At 45.4% G+C, this 24,948-nt stretch overlaps 1 protein-coding gene across 2 annotated transcripts in view; it reads right to left on the reverse strand.

The window, feature by feature from the left end:
- The window catches only part of SEPTIN12 (septin 12), a 552,608-nt gene that overhangs the window by 127,648 nt on the left and 400,012 nt on the right, over positions 1-24,948 (reverse strand). For both annotated transcript variants that reach the window (XM_069646026.1, XM_069646027.1), the window contains one exon: positions 6,392-6,529. In XM_069646026.1, the coding sequence (XP_069502127.1) occupies positions 6,392-6,529 (138 nt within the window). The remainder of the gene's footprint in view (positions 1-6,391; positions 6,530-24,948) is intronic.

The following is a 24,948-nucleotide window of genomic DNA, read 5'->3' on the forward strand; positions in this document are numbered from 1 at the left end:
CGTGTTGGTTTGCGATATAGAGCGAGTCCATTTTTGATGAAGCGCGAGTTGTTTTAAATGCGTGAACTGTTTTACGTGAAATACGTTTTGTTTCTCCACGTGAGTTCGGTAGCGATAGAGCGCAAGTCCATTTTAACCAGCGCGTGTTATTTTTATCGCGTTTACGTATTTTTTCACGCGCGCGGGTTTGGTAAAGAATCGCGTGTGTATTTTAAACGCGAGGACAATTCTTCACGTCTTCTGATTTCACGTGTTTATCGCACACGCTTATTAAGGAAGAAGCTATAAGTTCTTTGTGTATATAAGGAAACAATTCACACGCAGAAGGAAAGCAGTATTCCAGGAAGTTAAAGAATATTATTTAATGTCATTTATGCAAATGGAACTCAAAACTTCAGAGAAAGACTGCAATTTATGAAAGCATTGAAAACTACATAAGGTTAAAAGAACTTTGAAGCAAGAAGAATATCTAGTTCTAAAAAGGTGTTTGCAAAGGCCATCACTTTAGGATTCTAAAGAGACTTGAGTGGCTTGAACTATATGCACAACACAAGATATTATTTACAAGATATTCCACACAGATTACTAGCCTCTAATCTTTTACTGAGGTTTAAGAGGTAAAGAGTTTAGAGTTTATTTAGAATAATTTTAGAAAATAAGTTTTTCTTATCATATAAGTAACCAGGTGTATTTGTTTACCACAGATACCAGAGCCTACCAGACGGTTGCAGGGCTGCAGTGTCTCCGTTGTTATTTTCTCCAAATTCCCCTTTCCCTTTCTTGGGGTTTTCAGCTCAGCTTATATTTAAGGGTTGAGAGGTGAACTCCTGGTGAGGGTCTGTGGGGCCAGCATCAGCTCCTGTGGAATTCAGTCAAGCCGGACCCTGACAGGATGAAAGGCCCACGATAATATTTTCCACCTGAGCTGATATGGATCCCACAGAGGCACTAGCAAGTTCCATAAGGGACATGTTTTCAGAGTTAAGGGAGGAAATGAGGGCTGTGCGAAAAGAAAACCAGGAATTACAAGTCAAGTTTGAAGAGTTAAACTCCAAGGTTACCCGTAAGGGTGAAGAAATTTCTTTGGAGTCAAGAGATTCAGAGGATACTAGTAGAGAATTACCAGTGTTAATTAGAGAGGATTTGGGTGAAGGAACGAGTTCTCAGGGAAGAAGTAGGGGAAGTTTGAATATACCTATAGGTCCAGTCCCCTTAGCACCTCCAGAGCGTTTTGGGGGAGATGCCAAGAAATGCCAGATTTTCCTTACACAGTGTGAACTTCATTTCCTTTGTAGACCTGAAGCTTTTAATACAGATGCTTCTAAAATAGCTTTTATGCTGTCTTCCCTTACTGGTGAGGCGGCAACTTGGTCAGTATTATTAGTTGGTCAAGAGAATCCTATACTAAAGAACTTGTTAGCTTTCAAGTTAGAATTTAAAAAGATGTTTGACAGACGCCAATTATCTCAAGAAGTAGATGGAGAACTATTAGAGTTAAAACAGGGAACCAAAGATTTAGTGTCTTACATCACACAGTTCAGATCTTTAGTATTAGAGAGCAATTGGCCAGAAGAGAAGCAATCCTCTTTGTTCTAAGGAGGTTTGAAGGAGGAATTGAAAGATGCATTATCTACAATTGTTAATAGACCCACTTCATGTGAGGATTTAATTAATCTTGTCATACAAATTGACTATAGATTAGGGGAACGCAAGGCTGAGCGTAGAAGAGGAGGAATTGAGCAACCCAGAGTTTTCCCTAGAGTTGATAAAGGAAGATTAGAATTTGTAAATAAAGAATTGAGAACTGGGAATGCAGAGAGAGTAAATAAAGTGAGAGGTCCTTTAACTAAGGAGGAGAAGGGTAGGCGAAGACAGAATAATTTATGTTTATAATGTGGGAAATCAGGACACTTTGTTGGAAATTGCCCTTGGTGTCCAAAAACTTCTGCATCTACTAACAGCTCCAGAAATCAGCAAGTGGCAAATACAATCCAAGCAGCGGTACCACATATTACATTGAATGTATCCTTGTATATTAAAGAGGAATTAAAGGGAAGCGGTCCAGTAGTAATAGATTCAGGAGCCACTGGTAACTTCATGGATTGGGATGTGGTTAAAGATATGAATGTGCCTTACGTTGTAAAAAATATACCAGAGTATGTGAGAGCGGTGGATGGGTCTCAACTGACATCAGGTTTAATTACACACGAAACAATTCCATTGGAAATGGAAATTGGAGGACACTGGGAGGAAATTGTGTTTGAATTAATTGACACTCCACAGTTGAAAATAATTTTGGGAATGCCTTGGCTGACGTATCATAACCCTCAGATTGATTGGGGAAGAAGAGTGGTGAAATTGGATTCTGCTTTTTGTGTTACAAATTGTTGTAAAGAAGTAGTTCAGGAAAATGTTTCTAGTGGTAATTGTTCAGAAGTAGTGGAAGGTTTGGTGAATTTGGGAACTATAGTACATTCTATAGGGGCTGCAATGGGAGAATTACCAAAGTGTTACCATGATTTCAATGATGTGTTTAGTGAAAAGGAAGCTAATGAATTACCTCCTCATAGAGAGTATGACTGTAAAATTGATTTAGAACCAGGGGCCTACATTCCTTGCAGTCGCATCTATGCCTTAACAGAAAAAGAGAATCAACATTTGAAAGATTACATCCAAGAAAATTTAAATAAGGGGTTCATCAGGCACTCTCAATCGCCAGCAGCTTCTCCACTATTTTTTGTTCCCAAAAAGGAAGGCACTTTACGAACATGCATAGATTATAGGGCATTAAATAAGATAACAATTAAAAACAGATATCCTCTGCCCTTAATATCAGTAATGTTAGACCAGATTCAAGGAGCCTCAGTATTTACCAAACTAGATCTTCGTGGTGCATATCATTTGGTGCGAGTACGTCAAGGTGATGAATGGAAAACGGCATTTAGAACAAAATTTGGTCTTTTCGAATATCAAGTAATGCCATTCGGATTGTGTAACGCTCCCGCGGCCTTTCAATTTTTTATAAATGAGGTATTAAGAGATTTTATTGACATCTTTGTAGTAGTATACATAGATGACATTCTCATTTATTCTAAGGATCTACTGCAACATGAAGAACATGTAAAGAAAGTGTTACAACGACTAAGGCAGAATAAACTATTTGCTAAGTTAGAAAAGAGCCAATTTCATACCATGGAAGTGGAATTTTAAGGTTTCATGATTTCTCCCAAAGGTTTGGAAATGGATATGAAGAACATTAAAGCAGTTGAACAGTGGCCAACTCCAACTTGTGTTAAAGATATCCAAAGCTTCCTGGGCTTTGCAAACTTTTACAGGAGATTCATTAAAAATTTCTCTCAAACTGTTGCTCCTATTACCAAATTATTGAAGAAAGGAATGAAATTTGAGTGGAAAGATGAAGCGGATCAAGCTTTCAAAACATTGAAGAACTGTTTTACATCTGGACCGATCTTATTACACCCAGATCCTTCACAACCATTTTTTGTGGAGGCAGATGCTTCTAATGTTGCAATTGGAGCAGTGCTTTCTCAACGGCATCCTGAAACTGGACAGTTGCATCCTGTGGCCTATCTATCTAAGAAATTGCTTCCAGCAGAAGTGAACTACACAATTACTGACAGAGAACTCCTGGCAATCAAGAGGGCATTTCAGGAATGGAGGCATTATCTGTTAGGAGCAAGATTCACAGTAACCGTTTTAACCGATCATAGAAATCTTCTGTTTTTGAAATCTGCTCGAACCCTATCACCTCGACAACTTAGGTGGTCACTCTTCTTTTCAGAATACGATTTTGTGATAACATTCAAGCCTGGGCGGTTAAACGGTAAAGCGGATGCTTTATCGCGACAAGGATCTTCGGGAGAAGTTGAAAATCAATTATTACCAGAACCAGTGATTGCAGAAGAAAAATTTATTCTAAGTACTACAAAGGAAGAGAATCAGCTTCTTAAAAAGATTCAAAAGGAATTACCAGAAGAGGAGATTCAATCTTGGTTAGCGGAGGATTCTGGAAGACATTTAATTGAAGGATTTCCATGTTTCCATTCTAAAATTTACCTTCCAAGCAAGGAACTGCAAAAGGAAATTATGCAAGAATGTCATGAATCCAAGTTGGTGGGTCACCCTGGAATTCGTAAGACTATTGAACTGGTTGAAAGGAAGTTTTGGTGGAAAGAAATGAAAAAGGATATTGAAGACTATGTGAAAACATGTGAAGTCTGTGCTCGAGTAAAATTCAGGGCTTTTGACAATGCTTTGGGTAATCAGAGAAGACATACCATTGGTCGATGCCCACAATTTCAAGGTTGAGATAAGCAATATAGAAACTTCAAACCTAACCATCAGATGGCAGGGTTAATGTTCAAACTTTTTGTGGTATGTGTTTAGGTCTTTTGGTGGGGTCGGTCAAAAAATGTTTTTTTTTTAAAAAGGCTGTGGGGGCTGCAGCGGTATTCCCTGCAACACCCCGCTCATCATACTATACAGTATAGTGAGTGGGGGTTGTGGGGAACACTCCTGCAGCTGACCCGACTAAAAGTTAAAAAAAAAAAAAAAAAGACAAGATAAGGACATTTCGGCGCCGGTTCCCGATCACAGAAGTGAAAGGGAACCGGCGCCATAGGGATACAGCGCGTCGGAATGAAAGGTAATTTTGGGGGGTGAGGGTGTGTTGGGGGTGTGGGTAGGGGTGTGTGCTTGTATGAGTTTGGGGTTGTTTTGCAATGGATGTCTGCATGGGAAATGTATGAACATTTTTGTATTGCGTACATTTCCCATGAGGTCATTTCTGTCGTGACCGTTTCAATCACGGTAAAACAACCCCAATTCTTTTGATGTGTGAATGGTCATTTTTCCACTGGTAAGGCACACAAAAATACAACATGTGTGTGTAGTTCCTTCTGAGTGTGCACCGGCCCATAGGACAAGTTATTTAATAATAGTTTGTTGTGTACGTAGCACCTTTACCATAGCGCTGTACAAATTTCATTTTAATTTACGTTTAATATTACCCAACCAAAGCTGATACTAATTTAACAACCATTAAGACCGAAAGGCTGAGTTGGCTTTGTTGGAGTTCAAATCTGCAACTTGCACATCACACACAGATCTCAGCAGTGAGCAATTAATTGTTTTTTTTCTCAGTACAGGGGCTCTCAAACTTTCACAATAGTAGAATGTCAGGGTTATGCACAGATGGTAAAATTATATTTACAAATAGCCACCACTATCATTAAATATGACTAGTCTGAGAAGATTACCGTTCAGACAGAGATACAATGAGAATCTCTGAGAAACCAGAGTTTAGAAGATGTTGGGACCTAATGACAGCTGCACTAAAATAGTAGGTTCTGCTTAGCAGATCAGGGTTTTCTCTGGTATCCCCAAAATGAAAAGGCTTCAGAGAAAGTGCAGCCGGGTTTTATGCTACTGCATCAGCTACTGATGTTAAATTGGTTTAATTAAAGCAGGCCAAGACTACAGATGCCACAATATCACACTTTGTAAAATAACATTCCAAAACTGTATTCCCTGAGACATCAGATGGCGTCACCTAATAGATAAGGACAAAGAGCAGACGTTTAGTTGACTAGATAACTGCTCACTCTCGCTTTAGGGCAATATGAGACCACTTTATTCTTGTGAGTTCATTTGTTAATTTCTGCAGATCTGCATGTTACATGCTGTCCTACTCTGTTAATGACTTGCTAATCGGCGACATCGCATAGGTTGATCGTGTGCTGTTGCTGAGTCTTCAGAGTGGTATTTTGCCTGTTTAGTTTAAAATCGCTGCAGCAAAAATCTAAAACATTTACCTGTTTTTGCCATATACATAGTGCTACGTTTTCGAGTGTGGTAACTCTTTACTCTGTTGGAATGATAATTCAGCTGTTCAGCCCCGAAAACATCAGTACTGCATATTGTTGTCATTTTCCATTGTATTTGTGGAATTGGGAAACCATCTTTAGGGATATTACCAAGGTCTGTTTTGTACATGGGTGTATACTGGCTGATGCAGGGTAAAACTCAAGTCTCCATAATGGAACACTTGGATCTTCTCATATCAGCCTGGCACAAGCCCTATTCATGATTTTTCTCCTTGTTAGGCCTCCTATGATTTAAAAGTGAGCAAAAAGTGAGTGTCTTAACTCACTTCTGCTTTGCTTCTGCCTCCACATTTTTTCTCCCGTGTGCCTGAACTTTACGCCACCAAATACATAACATTATCTGAAAAGTTTGTTTCCCTGACCACAATTAGGCGCTGTAGCTGTGTTGGTTGCTCATGCCTCCCAGTGGATCTCAATCACAGTGCCTCCAAGTACCTACATAATATCCCTCTTTGTCGCATGCTTCATCTGGCATCTTCTCTTACCAATGTCCTGTAGGTGGCACAAAGTAGATGCAGCAGTGGATCCGAGAATCCGGAATTCGTCGTTTACGATTGATGACTATTTCTTCGCGCAGGTATTTTTCATATTGCTCTTGGATGTAGTTCATGATGGGCTCCCAGCTAAGAGAAAGTTGAAAATGCATCAGGAAGACGATGAGAAGGAAATGCGGGACATGAAAGAGATTGAGAAATAGAAGCACAGGGAAGAAATAGACCAAGAAGCTTTAGGGAAAGAATAGCCAGAGAAAAGAAACAAAGAAAAATAGGGAGGGAAATGGAGTGTGAAGATGGGAAATAAGAAAAAAGAAAATGTGTGGAAATGCCAAGAAGGATCAATGGAAAAGTAGCAGGGGTGGGGAGAAAATAATAAGAGCACACATGTGAATGTGCGAAAAGGAGAGGTGGTCTGAAGAGAAAGAATAAAGTAGCAATAAAGGAGGGTGAGATAAGTTAAGAAAATGTCAAACAATGAAGGGCGGAGAAAGGGAAAGATAAGAGATGGGTAAAAACACACTTGAAAAATTGGAACGTCATCCAGTGTCATTTTTCACATACGCTTATTGCCCTATGAAAATTAGCACCATTCGAAACAACATAGCACAGAAATAGAATGTAGCATAACATTCTTCATGAATAGCACTTTGTTTAATGTTGCTACATGGCCTTCCTTTCTCTGTGCACAGATTTTTCTCAGTGCACATTGTGTGCTACTTGGAGATGGGTGAGAACGGTATGTGCACACAGATCATTGCAGTTGCCTAGGCAAGAGTTGACCACATACAGTGATTATAACGAAATGCAAATAACGAATAACTTTGATAATAGATAATAAATAATTTAAAAATGTTGAATTTTTGGTTTAAAGTATATATGGGGGTGGGGTAAAGGATAACAAAGGGTGGTATTGGGGTGGGGGTAATAAAGCTAGGGAAACGGGAGATTTGAGGGGTGGGCACCCCCAAATAAAAAAAAAAACGGAAAGAAATTCAAAATTGTTCACTTATTTAAAATTATTTTTAAAAGTTTTCATTATTATTGCCTTCGTTATAATTACATGGAACTGTTGACCACTGGTCCTATACCAGCCCGTTTTCTCAGGGGTGAACAGAAGATTTATCCTCTTAAAGCTATAAACCTGAAATTGCCCCTCTTTGACCAGGTCGGATACCTGATTATCACGCATCATATTGTTATTTATGCCGTCACCACTATTTTGTGTGGGGAGAAGGGCACTGGGATATGAAAATGGGATTAGTGATGTGTGTCTGGGATTAGTGATGTGTGTCATGAGGGTGAAGAGGTCCTTGAGGTATACCTGGAACAATCACATGGACACGAGGGAAGAGCAGCTCAGTGACCATCTTGGGCTATAGAAAGGGATTAGTGAAGAAGATAAGTGAAGAGTGTGAGGAGTGTGTAGTGTAGAAGAATATTGGTGAGGTGTGTGGGGCAGAGGAGCATATTGCTAAATTGTATGGAAAGGATCAAATTCCAACCATCGCTAATCATATAAATATCCTGATAAAATGCAAACTTTACTTGATAAAAGAAAAACCGTAAACCCATAAATGTACAAAAAGGTATTCTTTTTAAAAAAAAGGGAATCTTCCTAACTCCTGTTTTCTTGCATAAACCTTTTCCACTACGACCCTTTTTTCTTTAAGCGCCCAATCCCACTCCTCCTCTATCCTGCTATACTCTATGTGATGAATTGCCATCTGACAAGAATGTGAAAGCCATGGCTTTTTTGATTTTTATTAAATAATGAAATGATGCAGATAACTGCATTTCTGATAGGGTAATCTGCTGATCAGATTCCCCTTGCATAATATCCATGCCAAAAGGCCTCATAACGAGTCTGCCGGTATGGAATTAAGGATGCTGGTAGCAACATACCGGCACCCTTTCCGGACCGGCAGACTACAATGCTGCTTTCCTGGGCCTGTGTGCCCGGTAGGTCTGACCTGCTGGGCGCAACGGCCCCCGGAAAGCAGAGTTGTCACGGAAGCAGCAGTGCTTATGTATCCCCACTCCCATGGAGTCCTATGGGGCTCCATGGTAATGGGGACTAACATTTTCCACCGCCGGGACTTGTAATGTTGTGGTGGCACTGGGATATCAGGCGGCAGAAACAGTGTTTCAGTCTGGCAGCAACCCGCCGGTAGTTCCAGCGGGTTACCGCCGGATTTGTAATGAGGCTTGTGTGTATCTGTGTCCTGTTGCATCAGTATCTGGATTTGCAGCGCCTACTCTAAAAGTGGCACAGAGCAGGTTCAGAGGTCACAGATATCCACTTGACAGCGGCAGTGACATCCAAGTCTCTGCAGCGCAGGGGCTGCATTTAAAATATGATCATCATAGTTTTCGTAAAGGGGTGCATAAGTAACCCATGATGGTGGCCGGGTAAACTCTAAAATAAAGCTATGCCTGGATTAAGGCATGGTGCATGGCACTACTTATAATCATTGCAGCCACATGCAATTTGATATCACGCATGTGCCAGCTTCTGTGAGTCAGCTCAAGCTATGGAAGGTGATGTATATTCGGACAAGACAGGCTGAGCCTGCCAAATGACAGGACAGGAACCTGAATGGCCATGCCTCTTCTTTGATCCCTTTGCGAGGGTAGGTAACCCCTGCCACACTTCTGCCAGAGAACGCCACCCACCAGGCAGCAGACCTGGTCCCAGGATTCAAAGGAGCACACCCATTCGAAGGGGGTAATTTCACACCAGAGTGCTGCATTTCCAAAGGCCTCTGATTATTGTAATTAAGGAAGAGGCATGGTAAGAATAGCCAGGAATGATCTGTACAGTGGAGGAAGACTTCCACCATCTTGTTTCTCTCTGCCCCTCTCCTTCCTTCCTGTCCCATCCACTTCCTCTAAAGCAAAGCACTTTGGGGGTGATGTCAGAAAGGCAAAGTCCACTTCTTTCAAGAACAGGAATTGGACCAATGAGGCAGGCTAGCTTTAGTCCAATCACGTGTGGACTTTTACCTTTAAAAGAAAGGGTCTCCGACCACTTCTTTAATTCACTTGGGAACAACACCTCAGAAGGATTAATTGGACCTCTATTGAGAGAGTTTCACTTCATCCAAAGCACTCAAGCACTGAGGTGAAAAAGGAGCAGTCCAAGGCAGAGGAGAGCTCCACCAGCTGCCCACTCCCAGCGCATATTGGGGGTGACACTTGCTGTGGCCTAGGCCCTGCCATTCTGCACCAGGATCTCCCAGGGTTGGGAGAGCAGACCCTGAAAAGACTCACCCTGTCCTCGAGCCCCTGAAAAGCGTCTCACAGCATCTAGAGGACCAAATCTAATAAGGCTCCCTGTCCCGCCTCCTTGAAACCTGTCAGAATGCTGTCTAAGTGGAGCTTTGATGCCAAGCTTGATGTCATCAACGCTGAGGGATCCCGCTGGTGCTAACTTCTGGCAGCCCTCCGAACCTTCAAACAATTGCTTGCACATTGAGCCGCTCGACACTGCATAGTGCCCTCGCTGAGCCCATTACCTGCTAGACTCAGATCAGCTGCTTAACGCTGAGACCGACTTGAACTTCTGGAGTGTCACTTGCCGACTCTAACCAGGGGCTACACCAGAACTCGACCCAACCTCAAACTGCTCTTCGTCGAACCACAGATAAGCGCAATAGGATCACCATTTATACAACTGCCGACTCCCACTGCTGGAGCATCACTCATCTTCCCTATCTGGCGATTACAACACAGCCTGGCCTCAAAAAGATCCTGGCAAGCCCCCGACCGGCACTGCAGAAAGCCACTAGAATTTATATAGCACTCTATATATCAATGGTATGACCTCAAAGCGCTGGTAGGTTGAACGCCCTCGGGAACCGTAGTTCTGGTCAGTAGAGAGAGATAACGTCATAGGGTGCATGGGTGCCCCAGATATGTGTTCAACTGATGTAATTACCGGATGGTAGCTACATCCTAGCGTTAGGTGTGGTGCTGAAGATATCAGTTGGATGTGTGCAGTCTGGTGGGTGGACACCCAGGCTGGGCTCTGGCTGCGTTAGGCTTGAAAGGACGCATATGTGAGCAACTAGGCCGGAATGTGCTTAGCTAGCTGCGTTCTATTAGGGTGATGAGGTGTTCATGGGGTCGTATTCGTATGTTAACAGCTAGGCCGAATTAATCAGGGAGTATAGCTGTGTTCTTTTTGAAGGAGGATGTATAGTAGAGAGTAAGCATAGTGATGTGATATGATGGTTATCTTTAAAGTGCCTGAGATCAGGCATGTGAACAGGATGGCAGGGAACAAAGCGACACACGGACATAGAGACAGGGGAGAGTTTAACCAGGTTACTCACCATAGTGACCACCTTACTCCTAGTCCACAGTCCCCTTTCCTCCATAATTATGGGACATTCCTCCGTTCTATGGGATGGGATCGGAGCGCTTTGTAAAAGCATCCAAAACATTTTCAATTTTTTTTAGTCATTCCTCTCTTTCTACGCGGGGCTCGGCAAGCGGCCGTAACCCCGCCCATCTCAGCTCCGCCCCACGCATCGCCCATCAGTCCTTTTGTATCGCCAGGTCAGAGACCTTTTAGCAATAACAGAGGAACCTTATTAGAGGGGACGGAGGGCGGGCGTATGGAGGAAAGGGGACTATGGACTAGGAGTAAGGTGGTCACTACGGTGAGTAACCTGGTTATACTCCTACGTCCCGTCCCCTTTCCTACATACTTATGGGAGATTCCCAAGCACTCCTTACAGGAACTATGGGTGGATGGAAAAAAACCCTTACTGAAACAGGTTCTTCAGCACAGCCTGACCAAACTGAGCATCAGATCTTGAGCTCAGGTCTAGACAATAATGTTTACAAAACGTCGATGGGGAAGCCCAAGTAGCCACCTTTGCGATAGTCTCCCATGGGACATATTTTTGAAAGGCAACTGCGGCTGCCTTGCCCCGCACCAGGTGTGCATGAATACCTTTCGGAGGCTTCAGCCCTTGGACGGTGTAAGACTCCGTAATGCAGGCAGCGATCCATCGGGAGATAGTCGCCTTAGAGGCCTGCTTACCTTGAGGATTACCAAAGGTCACCAACAGTTGAGAAGAGCTCCTAAATTTGGATATTCTGTCCAGATAGAACTGAAGAGCTCTTCTAACATCCAGGCAATGCAGAACCCTTTCCGCCTCTGAAGCAGGGTTCGGAAAAAAGACTGGCAGGGAGATCGACTGGGTCAGATGGAAATCAGAGACCACCTTCGGCAGGAAAGCAGGATTTGTCCGTAGGACCCCCTTATCCTTGTGAAAAACCAAGAAGGGATGCTCCACCGACAAAGCCTGGAGCTCACTCACGTGCCTTGCTGAAGTGATGGCCACCAAAAAGGACACCTTCCATGACAGGTGTTTGAGGTCTACCGTGGCCATTGGTTCGAAAGGTTTATGGCACAACACCGTCAGGACCACATTTAGATCCCACGCCGGGTGCGGACTACGAATCAGAGAATAAAGGCATGTCAAGCCTGCAAAATGTCTCTTAACTGGATTAGACAGAGAGTAAGAGCATTGGTCCGTAGATAGGTAGGCGGAAACCGCCGAAAGATAAGTTCTACATCTAGACGGGATTATGAATATTAGCATGTACCACACTTAGATGGAATTCTTAACATTAGCTTGCGTCACATCTAGACAGGATTATGAATATTAGCATGTACCACACTTAAATGGAATTCTTAACGCTAGCTTGTGTCACATCTAGATAGAAATGTGAATGTTAGCATGCGCCACACTTAGATGGAATTCTTAACGTTAGCTTGCGTCACATCTAGACGGGCTTATGAATATTGGCATGTGCCACACTTAGATGGAATTCTTAACGTTAGCTTGCATCACACCTAGACGGGATTATGAATATTAGCATGTACCACACTTAGATGGAATTCTTAACTTTAGCTTGCGCCACATCTAGATGGGATTATGAATATTAGCATGTACCACACTTAGATGGAATTCTTAACTTTAGCCTGCGTCGCATCTAGATAGAAATGTGAATGTTAGCATGCGCCACACTTAGATGGAATTCTTAACTTTAGCTTGTGTCGCATCTAGATAGAAATGTGAATGTTAGCATGTGCCAAATTTGGATGAAACTGTGAATGATGGTAAGTGCAACACTTGACTGGAATCGTGATCACTAGCCTGCTTCACATCTAAACAGAATATTGAAAATTAGCAACGATGGAATAGTGAATGATAGCAAACATCAGACAAAGACATAACTGCAAGGACAGCAATGCCAACTAACCAATCCACTAACAATTTCATCAGTCTGCATACATTCTCAAACTCTAACCAAACACAACCACAAGCCTAAAACGCAGCAATCTGCACTAACTTCACTACACTGCAACAACAAAACAAACCCCACATAGACTTGCACAACAGCACACGACGACTACCGACCGCAAAACACCCCAAGCCCAGCCGACAGACCCACCGGGCTGAGGCTGCCATCAGCACATCACTGCTCTCTTGCACTTTTCCAGCTTATTCCCACTAACTCACCCTCCCTCCCTCTTTCAGAGCTGCCAGAGCGCCAGGGGACCACTCCGGTGGTGATAGTGCGCGGTACAAATATCCTTTAAAATTAACATTAACATGACAGAACATGAACACCCAACTCTGCTAAGTGGGATACAAAGGACAGTACTGTGTCAATTGTAGCCCCCCTTGGGTCCAGCTGCTTGTTTAAACACCAATGATAGAACCTGAGCCATTGCTTCTGTACTGGGACCTAGTCGAGGGTTTTCTGGCTGCCTGAATAATGCGTATGTTATCCGCAGACAGGCTAAGATGTTCTAAAGACCTGAACTCAGGCACCATGCCGCCAAGCTGAGTGATTGTGGGGAGGGGTGCCACAGTTGTTGTTCCCCCTGGTGAAGAAGATTGGGGGTCACCGGTAAGCTGATCGGTGTATACACTGACAGGTGTTGAAGTTCTGAGAACCAAAACCTGGCCGGCCACCACGGGGCTATGAGTAGAAGAGAACAGTTCACCGAGTTCTTCAATTTGCAAATCGTCCGACGAACTAGAGGCAGAGGCGGGAAGGCATAAGCCCTCATGTTGTGCCATGGAATCTCGAGAACATCCCCCAGAGAGGAGGCTCCCAGCCCGTTTCTGGAGGCATACAGAGGAAGCTTCTTGTTTGCCGTCATAGAGAAGAGGTCCACTTCTGGAGTGCCCCAGTGCAGGAAAATCCATGAGAGGACCTCGCCTTCAGCTCGCACTCGTAGCTGACCATCGTCCGCCGACTGAGGGCATCTGCCGTGACATTCAGCTGGCCCGGGATGCGTACTGCAAGTAGCCAGACACCATGACGAATCACCCATTCCCAACTCTGGATGGACAGGTTCACGAGAGGGGGAGACTTGGTGCCCCCTTTCTTGTTGATGTAATACATCGACACCACATTGTCCGTGCGAATACGGACCACCTTGTTGGCAATGATCGGTCTGAACGCCTTGAGCGCTAGAAAGATCGTCAGAAGCTCCAGATGCTTTATGTGGAGGAGCTTGTCCTGAGGCGACCAAAAATCCGAGACCTGAAGAAGATCCAACGTCGCACCCCATCCCAGAAGGGAGGAGTCCGTCGTGACTGTCGGGTGTCCTAAAAACCTGCTACCACCGACAGGTTGCTGAGAGACGACGACCAGTCCAGGTCCGCTCTCATGAAAGCCGGAATCGTTATCAACTTGGATTCTGGATCCACAGCCTGAAGCCAAGAACTCCAAAGAGCCATCTGGGTCTGTCTCATCTTGAGACGAGCAAGAGGAAGAGCCAACACGCACGAGGCCATGAGTCCCAGAAGCCTCTGGAACCACCAGGCCGACATGCTCTCTGACTGCACAAACATCTGACACGTGGCTAACAGATCCACCATTCTGTCCCCGGTCAGGTACACTCAGCAGTAGTTCGTGTTCCAGCGAAAACCCAGGAAAAGCAAGTCCTGAGAGACCCTCATGGAAGATTTCTCCCAGTTCACCGACAGCCCGAGGTGGCACAGGAGCTGGAGGAGAGACTGAAGATTGCAGACGGCTTTCAACGGGCAAGGGCTACGTAAGAGCCAGTTGTCCAAATACGGATACACATGCACATGGATACCCTGCAGACGAAGAAAGGCCGAGATCACCGACATCATCTTCGTAAAGACACGCTGTGCCGAGCTGAGTCCAGAAGGAAGCACTCGAAACTCAAAGTGCTCCTCTCCCACAGAGAAACAGAGATATCTCCTGTGTGGACTCCAGATCAGAATATGCATGTACGCATCCTGGAGGTCCACCACGCTGAGCCAGTCGCCCATCTGCAAGGAGGACCGTATCTGGCCGGGCATGATCATCTTGAATTTCTCTTGGGGTAGGAAAAGATTAAACTGGGAAAGGTCTAGGATGGTGCGCAGGCCAGCCTGGTTGGGTTTGGGCACCGTAAACAGCTAGGAGTAGAAGCCCTCCCCTCGCTCTCCAATGGGAACGGGTTCCACAGCTCTGAGGTCCAGCAGTTTCTGCACCTCAGCTTTTAGGGAGGGCGATCCCGACTGTTGGAAAGGAGGGTTGAAGGGTGGGGTTGGGGGTAAGGGTAAGCGGAAGCCCGCCCGAGCGACTGACAAGACCCACCTGTCCTCGGTGATGGTCTGCCATGCCTCCCAATGAGACGCAATGCGTCCTCCCACCGTGGTCTCGTGCGAGCGCGGAGAACCCTCATTTGGTAGGCTTTTCAGTGGTGTTACCACCTGAACCTGAGGAGGAGGCTGAGGAGCGGAAAACCAAGTCCATTGCTGCCTCCGGCGATTATTACCTGAAGGAGTAACCACTCTGCGGGATTTCCGGTCTAGAAACCCCCTGAAACCAGAGGACAGCCGGCTTTGCGACAGCGGTCTCTGGGTCCTAAAAGGGGTTTTAACCAGGACAGACAAGGACTTAGCTGTCTGGGTGCTGTCCTTCGTTTTGGTGAGCTCCACATCCGTTGTGGAATGGAAAATCTCCTTACCGTCAAACGGCAGGTCCAACACCTTGTCCTGCACCTCCTTTGAGAACTTGGTGGCATGCAACCACGCCTGTCGAGAGGTGTCAACTCCCAGCATAAGGCCCCGAGCCGACGTGTCGACGTGATGGGCCGCGGCCTCAAGCAGATCCTGGGCCAAGACTCTGGCATCGGATAAACCCGCCTTAAAATCTTCCAGCTTCTCTACCGGAATGAACTCCTCGAACTCTGACAGACCTTTCCACATCTTCATATTCGCCCCCACTAACACCAGTTCCGCATTAGTCTGCCGGAGCTGCAAGGCCGAGTTAGCGAAAATCTTCCTCCCAAGAGAGTCGAGGAGCTTTTCCTCCTTCCCCAGAACCTGAGTAGCCATCGTAGAAGAGGATGCTCCAGGCCTGGACGGTAAAGTGGCCGCAGCCACCACTGTGGAGCAGGGGGGTGGGCAAAATGACAGGGCCACCTCTTCCGAAGAATGCAGGCTGTATTGTGCGTTAATTTTCTTATTGACAAAAAGTCCACAGTGTGGTTTTTCCCAGACCCTACAGACCTCGGCCAAAATGTCCTTCTGCAAGAACAGGCCGGTACGCTCCAAAGGAGACAGGATATAACGCCCCCGAAAGCATACCCTCCTGTGGAGCGGGTGCCTCGGGCACCGGAACATCCAATAGGCACATCATGTCCAGTACCCGGTCATCAAAAGCTCTAATTGAGTGGGGCTGGTCTTCGCTGTCCTGATCGCCCTGCGCATCATCCGACAGGTCAGGATCCTGCTGAACTGTATCAGGCACTGCCTTGTCCACAGGAGACAATGGAGGCAAGGGCGGAATGGTCGGTGGAGGCACCGCAGGCAAGGGCGGCGCCGGCGGAACCACCGGAGGAACGGGTGGAACCAGAGGTGCAGGCGGGCATATCTCCCTAAAAAGACCCTTGAAATACTCTCTCATGGGGTCGGTACGCATGAGCGTCTGAAATTTGCTGAAAAAGGCATCATCCGGAGACGGTTTTGGAGCTACCGGAGGAGGCCTCTCATGAGGAGGATAATTCCAGGGATGCAAAGGGGAGGGTTGCCACACAGGCCCATCCCCTGATGTATCCACAAAAATCAAGGGTGCCGAACCCACAGGCAACGAGACATTGTGCACAAGGGGCATCCGAGCGTTCCAGTCGTAAACCGGGCGAAACGGATGCGCACAAGGAATTTTATGTTCACCCACAGAACCAACTCCTGCACCTGCGGCCGATGGCGTAGTTGCAGGAGAAGCACCCAAAATGGCTGCCGTGGTCGTGGCGGGAACGGCTGCCATTTTGCCATCACCTGAGGGGAATTGCGGCACGTGAGGAAGTGAGGCAGGGGTCCCCGTCGATGGATCAGGGGTCTTAATTTTCGACTTTACATAAGGAACCTCGGCTGAGTCGGTATTATGAGGCCTAGAATGTTTTTGCGACATACCAATAGCCAAACTAGCCTCCACAGGAAGGACCTCGGCACTGCCGATAAAGGAAGAACTTTCACTCCTTGCCCCCTCAACAGTTCTGGCATCACCACAAGAGAGGGAATGGTGAGAAACAACTTTCACTGATAAGGCCTTGCCAGGACTCTCAGAAAGGTTGGTCACTTTAGCTTCTGTACGAAGGACCTCCGGCCCAGGTCTGGTAACAGCCTTACTAGCGCAGGCCTTGAACATCCATTTGGTAACATCAAGCCCAGCCGAGGCCTCGGGGCGCACCCCGGTACTTTTGAGGGAAGCCGATAATGAGGCCTCAAAGCAAGCTCCGGTACCCCACGACTCAGTAGAACTGGGTCTACAAGCAGCCCCCACAAGAGACTCTCTGAGAAAACTCTGGTACATTTATTAGGCCCAGAAGGCACCTCAGGACAATCCCCGGTGACAGAGCGGTCAACGCTCCTCCCGGCTCAGGAAGAACCCAGAAAGGTATCTCCCGGCCGGGGTGCTCTGAAAAGTAAAGAACTTACCAGGCGTTTCTTCTTTTTGTCGATAAATGCCTGAAAATGCAAAGGAGGAGTACGTCGAAACACGTCCTCCCACTGCTCCAACAGACGTTGAAGTGCCCGGACCGAAAGGGAATCGCAATAAAAACAGGAGTCCCAATGGTGGTCCAGACCCAAACACTCTAGACAAAGAGGATGGGGATCCGCCCTCGCGAAGCGTCGGTGACACGATGAACAATCAGGAAAATCTAGTTTGAATGACATAGACAGACTAGTACACGATCGGTAGCGAGTAGACAGACTAGTACACGATCGCAAGTGAGAGCCAGAGAGGCGGAAAAAAGGAAGAAATTCTTCCACGGATGCAAGCGCGTCCAGACCCGAACGAGCGGAGAAAAGGACTGATGGGCGATGCGCGGGGCGGAGCCGAGATGGGCGGAGTTACACCCGCGTAGAAAGGGAGGAAGGACTAAAAAACTTTGAAAAATGTTTGGATGCTTTTACAAAGCGCTCCGGTCCCGTCCCTCAAGACGGAGGAATGTCCCATAAGTATGGAGGAAATGGGATGGGACGTAGGAGTAACTGCGTTTGAACCCGCTTGATGCCTGCTTGGTGCTTGGGCACCCACAATTCACTGTACCCGAACTGAGCTTGATCCACTTGCACCATTGCTCAGAGCCAAGGTTTGATGCCGTTGAACCGCTTAAGAACCAAAACAAGGTACTGCACCATTGGTCCATTTGGGCCCTAAAGAATGGTTACGTCCCTTTTGCACCTTTTCGTCATCCAAAGACATATCCTTTTGTGGTTAATAATATGCCTATCATCCCTGCATTCATACTCAGAGTGCGACATTCTTCTATCCGTTGAATCTTTTCTGTTCTTTTCACAGGGGCAGGTTTTGGACCGTGTTTTCTAGATAGTTCTACTGTGGATGTTCTTTTTTAATTATACTATATATATTTTTATAGAACCTTCATTGGACAATCCCTTTATTTAGGACTGTATAACTGTGTTGTGTGGGCTCCTACTGGATCATCCTCACACTCTTCTTAAGAACATAACATTCCCTCGTTCCATGTTACCACAAAAGGCAAAGGAGGTATAGCTCTTAACAGTTGCTGTTTTACTTTTATGATTGTGTTGCCTCTTGGTTTATAGGCGTCTGAGGGCTGAGTAGGCATTTTTGACCCTACTCCCTCCTTGTACACTTGCAGAGCAGACTTCAATTCATCACACTCTCTACTGTCATCCATTACTTGTTTGTTTATCTTTCCCTCCACTTTATATCTGGGGCTTGGGACGTGGGTAGGGAATTCCCTCCACCACTCCCCAAATTCCACACCTACCCGCAATGCTACACTCTCCCTTCCTTAAATGTTGCCATTATTTGTTTTATGTTAATGTTAATGTTAAAGGACATTTGTACCGTGCACTATCACTACCAGAGTGGTCCCCTGGAGCTCTGGCAGCTCTGAAAGAGGAAGGGAGGGTGAGTTAGTGGGAGGAAGCTGGTAAAGTGCAAGAGAGCAGTGATTTGCTGTTGGCGGCCTCAGCCCGGTGGGTCTATTGGCTGGGCCTGGGGTGTTTGCAGACGGTAGTCGTTGTGTACTGTTGTGCAAGTCTATGTGTGTTTTTGTTTTGTTGTTGCAATGTAGTGAAGTTTGTGCGGTTTGTTGTGCTGTAGGTTTGTAGTTGAGTTTGGTTCAGGTTTTGAGGGGTGTATGCAGAGGGGGAAATTGTTAGTGGAATTGGTTAGTTGGCATTTCTATCCTGAATTGAGGCGCTTGGGTAATCTCCCCAGATGGAGTGCGGGAGCACCCCTGTGCCTCTGTCCTGAAATGGACCCATACGGCATTCAAGGTCCCTTTCACATCTGGCCCCCACCGCCATCTGCCTCCCTCAAAGCCCCATCTGTCCTCCCTTCCTACTCGTATGGCCATTGCATCTGCCAGTGTCCACATTGGGGTTGTTGACTCCGTTTCCATGGGTGTTGCCTCTGTTTCACTCAACCCGGCATCTTGGTATCCGAACCTATCCTTTGCAGCACCCCTGCACACTTATTCATTGGTGATAAAAGGGAAAGCTATTACATTACAGATATAGAAAAACAAAAAGTTACTTAATAACCCAGGTTTCACTGCACAACTGCAATTGGAAGAACTGAGCCTGGAGCAGGGTCTGTGGGTGTGAATGCCTTTATGCTGCGACATATTATGCAATGTGTTTGTGTTAAGATAGGCATCTTTGCTGGAAATGTTTGTAAGATAATGGGTTTTTTTGTACACCTTTGTAATAATATTAATAATGATTTAGCATTTATATAGTGCTATGAACCCTCAGGCATCTGAGCGCTGCTTAATTTTACCCACAGTGTGTGGTGCTCATTTATCGACCTCAGAAGGATGAAAAGCTGAGTTTGGCCCTGTCGGGATTCGAACCTGCATCAAAGCGATCACTCTACTCACTGTGCTATTGGACTGCCTTGATGGTGGTAATGGTCTCATTCACTCTCACTCTCTCACTTTCTCTCTCTCTCTCTCTCTCTCTCTCTCTCTCTCTCTCTCTCTCTCACTCACTCTCTCACTCACTCTCCCATGCTCTGATTCATATTTTCACTCTCACTCATGCTCACTCACTCTCTTACTCTCTATCAAAATCTCTCTTTCTCACTCACTCAGGTGTATAGAAGGCCAACCAAAATTGTCACAGGGACAACTCTGAGGAGCTGTAGCCAAACTAGTTCAAGGCAGCAGTGACGCAAGGTCTAGGCTAAGTTTCAAGAGGCTGTGAGCTTGCAAAGGGTGCACAATGAGTACACACAATGGGAATCACAAATTACACTTAGACAGTATGTATACAAATACAGTTATTTATTTAATGCCAAATATCACTATGATAAATGACTACTAACAGGTAGGAGTATCACACAACAGTAATAATAGATCACATAAGCCACTAGAGTAGGGCATAACACAAATCAAACTCCCATAAAAGAAAGTGCAGATTAGCTGTATGTACTACAGGCCCACAGAGAATTAACCCTAACTTCAAAAGTCCTTCCCTAAATTGTCTCGGGCCTTATGCCCAAAAGTTCAGGAAGGTTCCGACACAGTTTGTGATGCAGGAAGGAATGAAGGTATGGTCTCTGGTGTCCAGTGAACAGTTCCAAACGTTAGAGGACAGTGTATTCTAACTAATCGAAATGTTCCCAAAATTCGGAAGGCTTGTGTGAGCAAACAATGGCAAAGCCAAAGTATAGCTAACGTTTTGTAAAAGTTAGGAAAACTAAAAAAAAAGGGAGTTAGGGGCAGGTAAGAACCGCTGTAACTTACCCCCATACTCCGATTCTTCCTAAGACTTGGCAGGTTGATGAAAGAAGGTCTGAGGTTGTTTTTCCCGCCATAAGCCTCAGTCCTTGATTTGCATGAGTTACAGGTTCAAGCTGATCTCCTGTTGTCTTTTGCTGGTGCAAGGAATCTCAGATGAAGAATGCAGAAAAACACAATGCAGGACCCCGCTTAGGACTGGACTCGACACAGGTAAGCTGTTTTGGACGGTGTGGTCACTGCAGCATGGTGACGCAAAGGGCCTCACTTATCGCGGTCAGACTTTCCCTCCAATCTCTGGTCCCCTTGATGCTCGGACTCCAAGGTATGTCTTGTAGGACAAGCTGAGGATCCCCCAAGTTCCAGGCTTTAACTCGGAAATATGACATCAGCAGCATGGTAGCCCAAACTCAGAACTGGTCAGCCACAGGACTGTCCCGGGACACTTCTGACAACTCTTCTTCGCAGGGTTCCGACCAGACATCAGGAATGGATGTTCCCTTCACTCCGTGGGTCGTAGCTCCCTCACAGGACTACTGAAGATCAATCGCAAGACAGGGCTCCACCAGGAAGCAGTAGAAGTTGGTGACCATGCCTCCTTCAGTTGGGTCTCTTCACAGGCCTCACATCTGAACAGTAGTCTTGAATCCTTCAGGTTGTTCCAGGATCTCTGAAAAATGGGTGCAGGGGTCCTCTTATTATCCTAAAAGTCAGGTTAAGAGCCGAAACTCCCACTAGCCAATAGCATGACTAGCCACAAACACACCCCAGCAGTGGTCCAATCGGGACCACTGGCAGGAACACTCTTGCATAACATTCAGACACACTGAAACCCGTTTGTGGATTGGGACCAGACAGTTCCAGGCCACATCCTGCCAGCAAACAACCATAGCCCTCCAGTAGCCCACCAAAAGCCTCTGTTTTCCTGGGCACTGGAAGTCCATATAAGGATTTTCATGGCCTCACAGGCCAGGAAGAAGGCTAATGAACAAGATGGCCAAAGGACAGGCGACCAACCATGTGAAACGGCCATGTTTGGACACTAGCCACAGTTAGTAGCCAAATGCGGTAAACGTGGTAAGGCTAAAACGAAAAGCACCAAAAAATGATTAAAAGTCACTGCTGTCACCAGCTTGTGCATTTAGCACACCTAGAGTAGCCAGGAATCCTTTGAGTGTTGGTCTAGGGCAAAAACAATAGTGTACCCCACTGTACTGCATTGTAAGATGCATTGCACAATGATAAAAGTTACCACAAGCGAAACAAGTTACTAAAAGGAGTAACAAAGTCGCAAGACTAAGGGAAACACTGTCTCCCAGTACTGACAGCCTGTAGGACATGTCAGTTTCCCCATAACAGATGAGCAAAAGACAGTGTAGTGAAGCTTAAGGCTTCACTGCACTGTAAAAGGTACAGGCCAGGATCAAAAATAAAAGCAAACAGTTTGAGGGTCCATAAAAATGGAAGGAAAGGTGCAGTAAAGAGGAATCTTTCCTAAGACATATGTAACACCTTTTTTCAAAACTGTCCTTCAGTGTCTCCCAGCAATCATTATACGCACATCCAATTCCTGACTCTGACACCTTCCTCAGTGTGTTCAGTTTTACCAGAGCCCCCTTCAGCAATCATCAGGAGAAACTCCAATATGATTATCTGTGTAGTAGTCCCTGCAACCCCTAGGCACTCTTCAGTACACCTCAAGGCCATCACATATCCACAACATGTCTTAACATAATACCACCACCGCAATAGTAATGGCCCCCAAGAAAGTTCTGGAAGCTTATAAGCAAATTGCTCGTCTCTTCTTCCGATTGCATTTTCTTCAGATGAATACACTGCAAACCGTACATTCATCCCAACTATCACTCACTATTATGATTTAATTTCTCGACATGGTGTGAGTTAGGTCTATATGTTATACTATTGTTAATTGTTGCCAGCCTTTGTGGATGGGTTGGTGGGTACGGAATTGCTGCTAGAGACGCCTTTTCTGAATATAGTAGTGATAAATAGCGCACAAGTATTCTGTTTGTGACTCCACACATTTTCTTGTCACTAGGTCTATATGTTCTTGTCTCCCTGATTGTTCTCACTCTTCTACTTTCCCACCTTCTTAGTCCCATTTGCTTTCCATCTCATAGATCATGTTCTGCCTGGCTGCCACCCTGGAGGGGTCACAATTTGCAACTACATGGAACAAAGCTTTCCGCTTTATGATCACTACGGCGGCAATGTGTGTTATATAAAATGTTAATGTTAAAGGTATTTATACCACGCACCGTCACCAACGGAATTGGTGCCCAGGCGCTCAGGTGGATTTGCAAACAAGGAGGTGGGGGTGGGTTAGTAAGGTGAAAAGGGCATAGGAAAGTGATGAGGTGGTGTCCTGTTGGCAGCGTCAGTTCTGTTTTCACTGTACGCTGAGCTTGGGTGTGAATATCGTATCGATGCGAGTCCTCGTGTGCTGTTGGTGCCACTTATGTGTTGATTGTTTGTTGCAGTGTGCTGAAGTGCATGCTGTTTGCTGTGCGAGAAGTGGTTGCGTGGGTTTCTTGTGAGTTAAGTATGCAGAAATATGAGGTTTGCTTTAGTGGGTTATATGTCTCTTAATCCTTGTAATTCTTCGGTTGACATACGGGCTAGGTATATTCTTTCTCTTTCTTTCTTGTCTGACTAGTTTTTAGGGGCAATGGCGAGGCTGCTTCCCAGCAGTGTTGTTTCGATCTCAGTATACTCGGTTGGGCAAGCATTATCCCCACACAGGTATTGGTTCTGTATTTTACATTCACCCACTCCCTTCCTATCTATTTACTGTTGGGTGTCCATTGCTGCCTGTATTACCCTGTGGGCCAAGGTGTTTGATAGGCCATCCTTACCTTTCAATCCCGTTCGATCTGCGATCGTTCTTTAGTATCATTCTAGATTATCTATCTTTCAGTTGTTAGGTTGATATGCTGTAGACTGATATTCCTTACTTCTGTTGATGGGCGATGGCTTAGGGATAGGTATCTGTTTGTCTCTCAGCATGTTTCCGCTGTGTATGCCCTAAAGGCATTCTTTCTAGTTATGGGATGAAGAGCCAGGATTTGAGCAGTTTCCGGAATAGGTGATCTCTTGTGTTGTGTATGTTTTTTGGTAGTTCGTTCCAGGTTTTTGGGGCGAGGTGAGAGAAAGAGGATCCTCTGAGTTTTGTTTTGCTGTATGTTTTTGGTTCCAACCGGATGTCGCTGCTGGATCTGAGAGACCTTGTTGTGCGATGTACATTTCATTGTTTTCTAAGGAACTCTGCGCCTTGGTGGTGGATTACTCTGTGCGTGATGCACATTGATTTGAACTTGATTCGCTGTTTGATGGGTAGCCAGTGTAGCGTTTTCATTGCCAGTGTGATGTGTTCTCTTCAAGGAAGTTTAAGGAGCAGTCTGGCCGCCGCATTTTGTATGCGTTGGAGTCTTTTTAGAAGTCGTTCAGGCATGCCTAGATATAAGCTATTGGCGTAGTCTACTCTGGACATGAGGCGAGCGATGACAGTAATTTTTTTGTTAGTGAACGATAGGAATGGTAGGATCCTTTTTAATGCTCGCAGGAGAAATAAGCATTTCTTGATTAGGGCATTTACTTGTGGCTCTAGAGTAAGTTTGTTGTCCATCAGGACTCCCAGGTTTTTTACAATCGACGATGGAGCTCGGGTTTTACCAAGTTCTGTTGGCCAGGGGATGCATTGGTTCTCTACTTCTTTTTTTGTGATGATCCTTATTTCTGTTTTGCCTGGGTTCAGTTTGAGGTGGTTTGAGTTCATCGAGTTATATATTTCATTAAGGCAGTTCTCTAATGTTGTGTTTTCCTCTTGTGAGTCTTGTATTTTATAGACTATTTGTGTGTCATCATCGTAGTTGTAACAGGTGAGACTGTGTCTTTCGATGATCTTGATTAGTTGAGACAAGTAGATGTTGAATAGTAATGGGGAGAAGGATGATCCTTGTGGGACTCCACATGACAATTATCTTGTGCTGGATTTGAAAGGTTTCATCCATATCTTTTCTGTTCTGTTTGTTAGGAAAAATTTGATCCATAGTAAAGCATTGTCAGTGATTTCAAATTCTTCCAATCTCGTGATGAGGATGTTGTGGTTAACTGTGTCGATTGCCACAATGAGGCCTAGAAGTATCAAAGCGGTATTGTTATCTGAGTCTGCGTTTGCCTTTAGATCATCCCAGATTGAGAGAAGTGCTGTTTCTGTTCCTCTCATCGGTCT

Source organism: Ambystoma mexicanum, chromosome 2p, assembly GCF_040938575.1.
Source record: "Ambystoma mexicanum isolate Mex_15411 chromosome 2p, UKY_AmexF1_1, whole genome shotgun sequence".
NCBI classification, from domain to species: Eukaryota; Metazoa; Chordata; class Amphibia; order Caudata; family Ambystomatidae; genus Ambystoma; species Ambystoma mexicanum.